At 34.5% G+C, this 14,049-nt stretch overlaps 1 protein-coding gene across 1 annotated transcript in view; it reads right to left on the bottom strand.

The window, feature by feature from the left end:
* Positions 1 to 10,408, bottom strand: part of LOC111051483 (GATOR complex protein WDR59) — a 45,371-nt gene extending 34,963 nt beyond the window's left edge. The window contains 5 exon segments of the mRNA XM_039423025.1: positions 350 to 483; positions 1,941 to 2,145; positions 2,649 to 2,784; positions 3,244 to 3,293; positions 9,887 to 10,408. Coding sequence (XP_039278959.1) covers positions 350 to 483; positions 1,941 to 2,145; positions 2,649 to 2,784; positions 3,244 to 3,293; positions 9,887 to 9,940 — 579 coding nt within the window. The 5' untranslated portion in view covers positions 9,941 to 10,408.
* Between the last annotated feature and the right edge of the window lie 3,641 nt (positions 10,409 to 14,049).

The raw sequence follows: 14,049 nt of genomic DNA, 5'->3' as shown, positions 1-14,049 counted from the left end.
GAAAGCAACGTCAATAAAATAAACAACTAATAACAATAAATAAACCACTGGAAAATTATAAATTTTGATACAAAAATAATTTAGCCTCAAAATAATAGAAAAAATAAACAATAAATCGAAGATACAAAAACCTAACCTCAAATAATTTTGTTCGATCCTTGCGCTGTGATGACACACTAATGTATAATTACATTATTTGTGTTTACATACATGTTCAACACACTAATCCTGTCGTTAGCGGCCACCCTTAGGTGAAATAACTGATAAATTAATTAATAATATACAGGTAGACAAATAATGAAAATAATAGAGTAACAGAATGAAACAATGAGAATAGTTTATTACTTACATTGGCTAGATGAGCAGTGATGTATTGAACAGGAGCAGTGCCTTTTCTTTGGTCCCATAGTTTGATATCGCCGTTGTGAGCAGTTGCTAATAAATACCTCGATTGTCTGTTCCATCTAACCTGAGTTGCGCCAACTGTCAGACAACGAAAACGTTTATAGTTACATTAAAGGCCGGTTTCCGAGCTCGGGATTTAGCTAAGTCCTAGACTTTAAATTGTTTTTCCAAAACGGGGCGTAGTCGCAGTCATTGTCATAGTCACGTTTGAATTAAATTTCGAAAAACTAGAAAATTGAACACAAAATAAAATAAAGAGAAAACAGTGTAAAGTTTCAGCTATTTTGAATTATCTAGGAATGTCTAATTTCGTCAAGGAAAAACGTTTCCAATTATAGAAATGAGAAAATAAAAACTACGACTTCTGTTATAAAAGCTGGGACTACGCCCCGTTTTGGAAAGCCAATTTTCTGACTCCAGCTGTTTAAAGTTTAGGACATAGCTAAATCCCGAGCTCTGAAACCGGCCCTAAATGTTTCTCAGTTTCTGTTCAGATAAACAAATAACACATCATGCTTGTGATAACAAGAATTATTAGTTTCAATTCTGAATCATGCGAGATAGGAGATAAATGACCGTAGGCTGGTTAAAACAATATAGATAAATAAGAGCCAACTCTGATCCGTCAAGAGAACACGAAACGGGTTACATCAAATAATGTTTCTCTATTTATTCAAATTACAAAATGAGTTTGGCTTATACACTGATATAATATAATAAAATGACTTTTGCTGGTGCAGCAGAATCTTTATGAATTTACAAAATATGAACGGGAGAATAATCTTACAACAATCAACTCCATCCATCTCCAGCTCTTTTATAGACTGTATTTATATTGATAAAACATTCATTCAAGTGGTGATTTCACAAATCCTTATACTTCTTTCACTGGATACTGGATTAAATTATTATTAAATATAAAAAATGAAAAAAAATTAAATAGCTAAAATATAAGATTGTTTTGTATCCATATCAATTGGAGGAGGTTTCAACAGATAACCGTCCCTTCTAGGGAAAGTGTACACAAAATATCCTTTCCATCAACATTCCACCCGAAAGAGAGCCTCCGACAAGGGGTATGAATGTATTCAATTCGATTGATAAAACCATGGAGAAGAGATATCATGAGGATGTCTTATGGTTTAGGGCACTTATGTTCCAAATGTCAATGTTATGCCAAGCCGATAGTCCACGTAGTTATTTTTTGTGAAGCTATGTGTCTTCTACTAGCATACGAATTATTTTTAATTCAGCAAGTAGTACTTCTGTTCTGCCATGGTAAAGAAAAGATTTTATTTAATCCAGTATTCTTATTCATTCAAGAAGTATATTTTTTCTTGATTTATTTAATTTATTATTGTTTTGGCAAAGTAAAACTAATCTGATTTGATTTTGTTGGTATCTTATATTGTGGCGAACATACACTCTCAGTCAGCCAAGAAAGTAATTATCAATAAAATTCACAGTGAAATTTGGAACATAAGCGCCCTATACCATGAGAGATCTTCATGTCTTTTCTCTGTGATAAAACTGACCGACAGCTGATAGTGATGTGCACGGTCTCCTGGCATCTCTGAGGTCCCAGATGTGAGTGAAGGTGTCTATGGAGCAGGAGGCCAGTACATTCGGGTCGAACCTGTTCCAATTCAAGTCGGATATCACTCTCGTGTGCCAGCCGAGCGCATGCATCACTATCAGCTCCCCAGAAGTCCATGACAGAACTTCTGTTTTTTGGTTGCTCTGCAAAAAAGAAATAAAATTTTTCTACATACATTCAATTAACATCTAGTCACTGCTAAACACATTTATTATGATTACAGTGCAAATTTTGCCTTAATTTTAAGTCACTCAAGACAATCTAGACACATTTCCTAGTGAAATGACAAAGAATTGATAAATATCATGATAGCTATCATTTCTATCATATTGATAGAAATCATAGCCTACTATCAATATAGAATTACAATAATTACCTACCATACCTAAATTGTAATAATTTCAACATGGATCAATTTCGAATATTCGTAAGTGTACCGTTGACTAACATAAAAAAGCTCTCTAGATTTTAATTTTCGAGTGATTGAGTACTAAAAAGTATCAATTCAACTTTGAATCTGAGTTGAATTGTTTGGTTATACTGTAACTTGCAGATATAGCGCAGAGTTGTGAGTTGGGATCGGGACTAAAAAGTGTTTATTCAACATATCTAAACTTTAAATTTGATTTGTTTTACTATAACTTACAGATATAGCGCACAGATGGGAATGGGATGAGCTAGGGTTCCACTCGGCTGTGCCAACCTCGTATTTACTCTGGCGAGGAAATTTTCGCAGGTTGTCGGATGGATCATCCAGGTTTTTCACACCTAGATATCGCCGTCTGAAATTAACAGGTCAAATAAACATAGAAAGATCTACAACGTTGGCTAGATTAAGAAAATGAGATGATCGTTTGAATTTTAACAACATAAAGTATAGGTAACATAAATATGAAGGCAGAATAAATGTGTTTTGAATAAATTATGTGGGACTGACATCTCTTTCATTTCACCGTGATGAATATCAAGTAATTAAAAATAACAATTATAAGTATGAGTATAATATAAATAAAAATAAGTACACGATATTTATTTATACTAGTTTCAAGAACTTTGCTTATCTTGGGTTATGAATATATGTTACAACTGATAACAGCTCTATTGAGAGAAATAATGGGTTTATATACAATGTGTTTACTTGATAGAGAGAATTCAGTGGGAATACAATTCAAATTCTCTATAACAAAGAAAGAAGCCAAAATAGTTAACTAAGCTAATAGAAGAAGATTAAGTACACTCACCCAGCTAGTAGCACATAGACACCCGTCCAATCAACAGCCATAGCACTAGCCTGCAACAAATTACAAGACTAGTTTTATTCCGTGTTTCGGATGAACACGTTACCCGTCGGTCCCGGCTGCCTAAAAAGCAGTCGTTAGGTCAGAGGCCCTGAAATTGATCAGTTGCGACCTGAAAACACCAGACCTGAGCCAGCCAGGTCGCACGATATTATTATTATTATTATTAGTTTTATTCCACTATAGAAGGTTTTTCAGAACATGATGATATGTTTGTTCTACATCCCGGAAGTCTTCAATTGATAGCAGAATCCAGAGAAATTTCATTTTTTACCGATCTCTATCAAACCCCAATTTTCCTTTGATCAATTACAGAAGAAAACTTCTTTTATAACATAATATAATTGTAATTTGTGTGTAGTTGGAAATACAGGAGATGAGATGGAAGATGAATGATTGACAAGGATGAATGCACAATCTAAGGCAGCCACCAGGTTCTCTGAAGAAAAAAGAAATGATGCCGACAGAAAAGTTACCCATAGATCTTAATTTGATTACACTCCAAGAAATGATTGAAAACAGACAATAAAAACAATACAAGACACTGTTAACAAAGTGAATTGAAAATATAAATTACCATAGTAATTTAGACTGTGTATTCCAAATTAAGGTTTAGAGCAGTTTTGGGCAAATGCCTGTTGTTTTTACCTGGATTGTATTTGTATATGAATGAATAAATAAAATAGTCTCGGCACTTTCAGCCACTGAGTCTAGGAATTGTCTAGGACATGTGATATAGAATATGAATAAAACATCAACATAAACTACAGAGACGTTGAATTTATTCAAGGTCTAGCATATACGAGAAGCAAGCCGGTAGAAGAAAAATTTAAGCTCGTAGAAGAAAGCCCGAGCCCTTTCAATTGGAAGAGGTGTTAACTTTAACTTCACGATACCTCTATTGTTCTTCGAACAAAGTTAGAGAGAATACCACCTTTAGCGACAACGTAAAAATATTTACACAAAAACTTTATACGCCAAAAATAATTATATGCAATGCATATAATGTGAACTAAATCTCAGAGAATAAGGAGAGACATTAAGATATCATTTATTAACTAGTAGGCTATATTGGATCAAGTATGAACACTTTGTACTGTATTAACAGACTTGATTTTGAATAAATAATATAGTAGTAAAACCGATCCCTATGTAGAGCGCATTCGCACATGAAATCTATCTTCAACACTGAATGAATGACTACACTCTAAGAATGGATATCATGTGCGAAAGCACTCGAAATGGTGAGTGATAGTTTTACTATCAACTTATTTAGTCAAAATTCAGACTGCTATGTCGTTATAAAGTGATCATAGTGGTTGTTCATCATTCAACAAGCGGCTCGTAATGGAATTGGTAGCTATCTTTGGAATAGCCATGCAAAGGATAAGGAGAGTGGAATTGATGAATGAATCAACTAGTGTTGTTTCTCAACAGTCTCTTATGAGAAATATCATTACTTCGAAACAGGAAAGCTTTTACTAAATACCATTTTATAGTTTACTTGTTATTTGAATTTATTAGTATAAATATCAAAACTATTATAATTAGGCTAGCCTATAATATATAATATGATTTCATTTGTATCTTTTCTGTTTAGGGCTACTTGTAATATAAAAAGGGTACTGAGATTTTTATTTCTACTAATATGATTTCAATATTAGACAATATTAGAGCATTTGTAAGTTTATTATTGAATAGATTAAATAAAAGTAATTTTATAAATCAATTGCACAAAAAGTAAATGCCAGAGACAATGGCTTTGTCACTGTGTCGATAAAACGAGAATATGAAGGGAGAAAAAGAATCAAGGTTATATAATTAATTTTGGCTGGTATTGCATAATCGTTAAATGATTATGAAACCTTGAATATTACTGTGTCTTTTCAACTTGGTAATTTTCAACCGGTAGCAATAAAAGTACCAATACAGACAATTACGGTGAAAGTTTCGCAAGACAATGAAACTTAATTTCAAGTTTGAAACTGGATTATTGCACATTCTCCAAAACTTCCAGTGAAATAGCTATTTTCTATACGAAGTTGTAGAAAAAGATTATTTTATATACACATAAGGTATGAACTTCAGATAATTTTTAATGTAGTAGATCAATCATAATAAAATACAATATGTCACTTGACTCGAGTTTTATTCTGTATAGCCTGGTTTGTAAATTTATCAAAAAGTTTTTCCCAAATACAGCCCTAATTCTGCAAAGAGTAACTGATTTTACATGTATATCTCAAGTACTACTCTAAAGAGTAAACTGTAAACACTCATTCAGCTAGGGAAATATGTTTGCTTTACTAATGGAGAATGTTGAAAAATGTTATTTCCCGCCTAAGTGTACCTAACCTACTAGTAGGCAGGAATAGCATGAGCTGTGAGATGCGCGAGAGGAGAGATAATGGAGTGATAGTGGGGAGGCCGCTCGAAACTAAGAGAGGGGAGGTGGCTGGAGCTTGTTGTTGAGACGGAAAGGCTCACTGTCGCCTTTCCTACTGCTTATGCTATTAGGCCTATGCAAACCGGAGCGATGTGCACCGTACGGAGGTCAAGTTGAGACTGAGTCCAATGCTTCCCCCACCACTAAAATTCTCTCTCGGGCTACGGCGCATCTTGAACTTAGAGCTCATGCTATTCCTGACGGGCTGTACTTCTCTTCATTCCAGGAATTTTATGAAAGTTATTGAATGAATAATAAATTTCATGGAAATCGCCACATACCTACATCCATTCAGAAAAACCTTAAAATTAAAAACCTGACTTGAGTAAAACGTTAAAACTTAAAAACTACATAGACTACTGATATTCTAAAGATAAAATCTGTGCAATTCAATGTTTATCCTACAAAATAATACAAGGGTTACTACAAAAGATTCATTGGATTTAAAAAACTCATAATAATCACCACACTACTCATTCGAGATAAATAATCTTTATACTAATGAAAAGAGGAAATTCCAAATCTATATATCTATATATATATGAAAAAATGAATGTCTCTTTGTTCCCTATGGACTTGAAAACTAATTGACAGAGCGGCATGAAACTTTGGGAATATGTTGTGTGAATATTGGGGATGGTTTCTGACCAGAAATTTTAAAAGGGGGGCTAATAATAATTATTCATTAATCTATTTTACAAACTTATGTTTTCGAAATTTTCGGCTGAGCGGTTACCGAAGAACGGAAAGATGATCATGATTCAAGATCATATTGTGATAATATGATTTAGCTTCTAAAGTTACCAGCTGTAATAAACACGTCACGGAAAATGTTGGAAAAAAATATTCACCTCATGAAATAGAGTTGTTCATATTGTATTCATTAATAATAAATTACTGAAGAATGAAAGAATAATTTACATTGTTTTTAATTTAGCTTAGCTTATATTATTTCTAAAATGGGAGATGGAAAGAATATGGAATTCTGTGTGATTCATCGTACATCGCATATTTCCTGGACCATCTATTGACAATCAACAACTATGAAAACATTAAATTCATCTTTGAAACACTGATTTAACCTATCTATTTTTTTTTAATTCAACACCTTACTGATAGATATTACTACCAATTGATTGATAGTAAACTTGACTTGCTTCTGTCAACGAGTGCTTGAGGTCTGGAAAGTTTCATGATTTCTTGAAAACTAGTCCTGTACTAGCCAAGTACTGTCCCGGATTCAAGAGAGGTGATTGTGAGAGCCTTCGTAGCTTCAGGCCCATCTCCATTACCCCTGTCTTTGGCAAGATGATCGAGGCAGTGATCAAGCCACAGCTGGAGGCTTTCTTTGAGGAGAATGACCTGTTCTCCAACATGCAATTTGGCTTTTGAGTTGGGAGATCGACAGTGGGTGCAGTTGACCATGTAGCTGAGCGGATTGACGTTGCCTTTGAGGATGGTGAGTCTCTTGCTCCTGCTCTTTGTGATCTGACTGCGTGGATCATGGCATTCTTCTTAGAAAGCTGAGCTTTAATGGTCTAAGAGACTCAGCCCTTTCCATCTTGGGCTCTTACCTTTCTGGAAGGACTCAGCTTGTCTCCCTCAGGGGTGCGGACTCCCGGACACTTCCGGTGACTTTTGGTGTTCCTCAGGGATCGGTGCTGGAGCCTACACTGTTTCTTGTCATGATAAGTGACCTCGACGACAACGGTTCCTGTCTGATGTTTGCGAATAATGCATCTCCACTGTCATCGGGTGCTGAGCTTGAGCGGGTTTTGGAGGCATCTGCAGAGCATCTTTAATCAGCCATTTCATGGTTCCTGGCTAATAGATTCCAGCTGAATGAGGACAAGACCCAAAGGATCATCTGCAGCTTGTCACGTGAACTGAGTGACCCTCAGAATCCAGTGAAGCTGCTGGGTTTTGTCTTGAACAGCAAACTCAGCTGGAACAGTCATATACAGCAGGTAACCAGTCGGTCGACTCTCCCGCATTTGCTTTCTGCTGCTCAATATGAGGGGCCTGGTGACTGAGAAGTACCTTATAATGATGTATCACACGCTCTTCCATTGCCACATCACCTATGGCTTGCTTCTGTGGGGTCATTCAGTGGGGGCTGATGATGTCCTGAGACTGTAAAAGATGGCTGTAAGAATTATAACGGGCAACGATCATCTTGCCCACTGCAAGCCCATCTTTGCTCGCCTTGGTGTGCTGACGGTCTTCAGCCATTACATCCTCCTGTGCTTGGTGTATGTCAAGAGGGTAGCCTACACCATACTCTGGCTGCCCGTAGTGACATTCACTACCACAACACCAGGCACCGCGAGCTGCTGGATGTCCCAAGGGGAAGTCTCCACCGTTCACAGGCCAGCTATAGAGTTTCTGCACTGAAATTCTTTAACAAGCTACCTCCTGGTGTGAAGCAGTTGGATGAGACCGCCTTCAAGAGAGCCGTCAGGAAGCTGCTTTGTGATAAGGCATATTTATAACGTAAATGAATTTATGAGTAATGATTTGATTTTTTTTAAAGTGGTCACTGTTTTATCTGCCATCTGAATAGTTGTTGTGTTATTATATGTATTGAAATCGACCTCTATGACGCCATCGATCCCACAAATGTGGGTAATGGATGAAGCAGAAGATATTAAAGTATTGAGAAGAATATGTTTTGGGAATAATAAATGCTGCATGACTAAGCACATAGGAAGTCCGAATTGAGGTGTAAATGAAAATATTGATTGTCAAATAAAGTCAAGTGTGACATGAGATACATTGACTTTTGGTGGTACGAAGTTCGCCGGGTAAGCTAGTGTGTTATAATAAATACGTTGGGCCCCTATTACACAGTGTGCGGCATCAAAACTTTCTTTTTTTAAATGCTTACTGTTCAGTTAGTTGATGCTACTTGTCACTCTCGAGAGTGGTGGTTTCAAAGTTTTGTTCCTGCACAGTTCATTCGCCATTATGCGAGGAGCGTTCGTTCGCCGTTCAGGTCTACTTTTTGATTGGCTGTTCTAAGATATAAAGTTCTACGCCCATTACATCACGCGAAAACATTGACACAGTGAGAGCTTCAATTTTGTATTTTCCAAGACGAACAGCAGCACGCAAATATGCGTCTGCCCTTGGACTTTCTGATCGTTCTGTGAGAATTCGTCACAAAGATCTTAATTTTCATCCATAGGAAATGGATATACCTAATAATATATGGAATGGCTGATTTGAAGTAAGACTTTACAGAATGCCTCATCTCAATCATAGGCGATTTGTAATGGCCGGCTCGATTTCCTGATTTGCCCTCGTGAGATTTTTTCTTTGATGATTTTTGATGAAGAACAACATACAGGAAGAAATTGCCAAAATTATGCCTGCAATGCCTGAAAGGGCTAGAAATAGTATTTGTGTATCCTAAGTGTATACAGAGTGAGGGACGTCAACTTTATGGTGTACTCTTCAAAACTTTAAATACATTCTTCCATTCTAAAAATGAAATAAGTTTTGGATAAAGTTTGGATAAAGTTTTGATGCCGCACCCTGTAGGCTACAAGGCCGCCAGGACACGCAAATAATAAATTTCCGAAATTCCTAAGGAATCTTGTAAGTTTTAATACTTTTGGTAGGTACTTTCATATAATGTGTAATTTTACCTAATTTACTTTTTAAAAGTGGGCTAGTAGGTTTCCAGAATTTTTAAAAATCTTGAATGGATACCCAACTCTAGTTATCTAGAATCATGCACAAGCACACAATTTATTGGAATTTCGTACTGTATTCAATTTTGTAGAAAATAATGTTTTCTACGTGAGGTCTTTGAGATTAGGCCAAAATGGAAAAAAACCCCAAAAATTGGGTGTTTTTGCCGGCACTGGACCTAGATTTACAACAAATAACTTTTTTTCCGTCCCTGATTTTAAGAATTATTACAGATAGGTTGTGCTCCTTATGTCCTTCTTAACTTATAACCTTAATAAGTTTGCTCTACGCCAAGTTATCGGTGTTTTGTTTAGAAAGAGAACACTCAACTTGGTTTTAATTATTTATTATAGTATCTAAAACACTAGATTATTTTGTATAAATTAGTATTAAAATGAATTTCAAATATACCAAACAATAAATCAAAAGACTGCAAAATCTTACCTGTAAATCCCTATGTTCAGCCACAATAAACTCGCTACTCCACCGTGTTGCCATGATTAATTATTACTTTATTCTTTGGCTATAAAATAATATTAGAAACAATTGTACTATAAACTTTACTAATTAAATAAAATTAATATAGTCACATAAATAAGACAGCGTTGTACAAGGATCAAATCGTAACTGCATTTCCACCTTTACTAGCATTTCTTTGTCACTGATTCCAAGAAAATTGAATTACAACGATGCGATGATTGTACACGGAGCAAAAATTATAAGATTTACCAAGAAATCTTGGCATAAATTCTCATTTTTTCAACTTTACTTTGTTAGTAAAATTACTCAGTAATAATATTCCACAATTTTTGTCTGATCGCTTCTTTTTCGGTTTCACTGTTGTAGCTATTAGCTGTCCAATGTCCCATGCCTCACCTCACGCAAACGTGCAAGAATTAACGTGAACTGAAACTCTGACTGAAGACTGAACTAGAAAATGGAAAAATTGACTTGTGGGAGTTGGTGAGGATGAAATGAGAGTTTTGATGATGAAGAGTGAGAGGAAGAACATTCTCCTACCAGCTGATTGTGATTTTCAGCTGTTTTCTCATCACTATCACCTAGAACAGAAGCACAGTGGAGTACTACAGTAAAAAGACTGCATCTGAAATTACACAACCTCAACGCATCTATGATTATTTGTACAGCGTAGTCGTTTCATGAGTTGTTCGAAAAGTAAACATTGGATGTATGGATGTGAAGTTCACATTATAATGACAGTGCTCAAACAGCGTTGCAGATTAGCCAACATTGTTGCTTAGCTTAGCCAATGCCTTCTATGCTGATTCCGGTATATTTATGTAGCCTAATATTGACTGTTTTTACTTTCATTGTCCTATTACCATAGGTAAGGAAAGTATTGCTTTCCGAAAAAAAAGGTACCCCAATTTCTAAATTTCTATACGTTTCAAGGCCCCCTGAGTCCAAAATAGTTATTTGTGCAACTAGTGCGCAAAGTGACAGTTTGCTGCACCGAAAGAAACGTTTACTGGTTTGTTGAGTGCAGCAGAGGAACTTTGCGCACGTATTTACGTTGCAAATCTGGAGTGCGGAAAAAATTGCGTTTTGTAATCAGTGCAGCAATGGCCACTTTCCAACTTAACTGTAGGAAAAAGTGATTTTTGGGTATTGGTCTGTATGTGTGTGTGTGTGTGTGTGTGTGTGTGTGTGTGTGTGTGTGTGTGTTGTGTGTGTGTGTGTGTGTGTGTGTATGAGTGTATGTGTGTCTGTGTACATGATATCTCATCTCGATTTTCTCAAAAACGGCTCCAACGATTTTTATCAAATTCATACCTAAATTAGTCATTGATAAGCTCTATCAACTGCCATAAGTCCCATATCTTTAAAAATTTCAGGAGCTCCGCCCCATCTATGCAAAGTTTGATATTAGATTCCCAATAATTATCAGGCTTCAGATACAATTTAAACAAAAAAAAGATTCAGTATGAGAATCTCTACAACTAATGTTCAGTAACATTTTCACCTAAAATTGAAAATAAGCACGAAATTCGAGAAAATGTTATTATCCAATCACAAACTGTTGGCAACAGTTGATTCTATTAAATGATTCACTATGAAGAGATAGCAGACCTCGTATGTCTCCAACAACGTTATTGTCTTGTCACCAGCTGGCTCAGATCTTTGTTTATAAGTAAACTTGATATGTGCGAGAACACTAGCCTCAAAGTTGTGTAAGTGCGCCACAACAGATTTTTTCTTTTGAAAAAACTATTAACTCACTCTGTATATTTTATTATTCAAAAAATATTTTTTAGTTATTATTGATGAGTTTTCATGATTGAGATTGAATATTTTGTTAATTAACTATATTTTTACATTTTTGGAAACTGTAGCAGAGCTAAAAATCAAATTAAATCAAATTATTTTATTGCTGTAACATTTTCTCAAAATGCATAACCAAGTCAAAACATAATAAAAACGTATAAGTTATAACAGTCATAAGATTACAGATTATGTATCACATGTTATCCAACAGTTCATTTCTATTGTATGAACATTCTTCAACAAGAAAAGTTTTTATTTCACTCTTAAAACATTTTAGTCTCTAGACATTTAAAAGTATCCGGTAAATTATTAAAAAATCTGATTGCATACTCAATAAAACCATTTATTAGTGTGTATGAATAATTACATTGATTTACTCTAAATGCTGATGCATTCCTAGTAAAATGATTAAGAACAGTATTATTCAAAGGAATGAATGACAAATTCTTCTTTATATACATTAAACACTCAAAAGCATAAATAGCAGACAGTCAATATTTTCATTTGTTGGAATAGAGGTTTACAATGTGTCCGACACCATGGACATGAGCAATCACTCTCATTGCACACTTCTGCAAAACAGTCTCTTAACGTTAGTGTCATTCCCCCAAACAACAATACCATAAGACAAATGGCTATGTACATATGCATAATAAACAGTAATTAGAACAACTGGGTTAACAATAAATTTCAAACGATCCAATAAAAATAAACATTTAGATACTCTCTTAAATAATAAGTTTTCATGAGTCTCCCACTTAACATTATTTTGTAAAGTGATGCCCAAAAATGTTGTATTGTCCCTACTAGAAGTGAAGCCAAACTCCGACATTTGGGTTTTGTCCTTGTTAAGACAGAGTGAGTTAAAAGAATAGCAGTATTTGCTTTTTCAAAAATGATAGATAAGGATATCAACACCAATGTTACCGGTATAATCAAATTCTACCATTATAGTAGAATTAAGTTTGTTATTTTCGGTTCTTTTTCAGAATTATTTCTTTTTAATACATGAATCTTCTCTATTCAAGTGATAATAATGTGAAATATCCGTTCTATTTTTTGTTTTGAAGCATCTAAATTTGAAAATTTACTTTGTGAACATATTAGTGGTCTGAAAATTTTGTGAAGTGAAGAGCTACAAGACTTAACCTATTTCGGACTATGTGTTACCATATCTAAATTGGGGAGAGGAATAGCACAAGGTTACCTTATTTTTCCTCTCCCTATCATTTATATGATGTATACTTATTATATCAATCAATAAAGAATAAAGAATAAAGATAAAGTAGACCTCACTTTTATAATTATTATATCTTCTGTAGAATCTATCTAAACATCATTTTTCAGAGTTTGTTGATCGGGGTACTATAAATTATCAAAATGGAACAAATTTTTAAATTGAAAGCGTTCTTTATCATTATTATATTCAACCGAACATAGTGAGAATTTTCTTTTGTCTGTCTGTATTTAACACGATTACGGCCAAACGCGTTAATAGAATTCGAGTGAATTCGATGAGATTTAGCAGGAATATTCCTTTTTCAACTGCGCGCTGCTCGTCAATGTGTACACAAGGTTTTTTGAAATTTTGCATTTTAAGGATAATATGAAAAGAAAAGAAATTCCTCCATACTCTGATATCACTGTAATAATCTACTTTGAAGATGGGACTAATCAGACTATAGAATTATTCATAATCAATCAGCTGACAAGTGAATTATTCATTGCATGCATTACACAGATGTCTGGCCGTGTCTTTTTCTATAAGGTAGGGTTTCAATATTTTTCATGATGCATGCCCATCAGCATTAATATTCTCACATTTGAAAAACAAATGAAATAGGTGATTGAAAATAAAATGAAAAATGATTAAATGAATTAAATAATGCTGAAGAAATTATAATATTCTTGATTTAAAAAATAATTTTAAAATAGTTGAGAAATATTTTCATGAAATGGAAAGTTTATCAAGGAACTGGATAAATTATCATATAGGATACAAATTCAAACGTGAACTGAGTTTATTAACATATTTAAGTGAGTTTTTGATCTTTAAGAAAACAAATAACAGTTTTTAAGAGTAAATTAAGATTCAACTGTGAATTGTGATTCAACTGAATCAACTATAGTGAGGTCCACGTTATAATGGCAGGGTACAATTGACAAAACTGTTGCTGTCCTTTTCTATCATACAACAAAACAGATAGCGCTATCTCTCTCTAGCTTTGCAATGTTGTCAGTTAGCCAGAATATTTTATTTTTACTTTTGACAGTGACTGTACAAAAGTAGACTAACAATTCTCAGCCGCCATTTTTTTTTC

The sequence above is a fragment of the Nilaparvata lugens genome, chromosome 3 (genome assembly GCF_014356525.2).
Source record: "Nilaparvata lugens isolate BPH chromosome 3, ASM1435652v1, whole genome shotgun sequence".
Classification (NCBI taxonomy): domain Eukaryota; kingdom Metazoa; phylum Arthropoda; class Insecta; order Hemiptera; family Delphacidae; genus Nilaparvata; species Nilaparvata lugens.
Note: the sequence above shows the minus strand (reverse complement) of the source record. Positions and strands in the feature narration are given on the sequence as shown.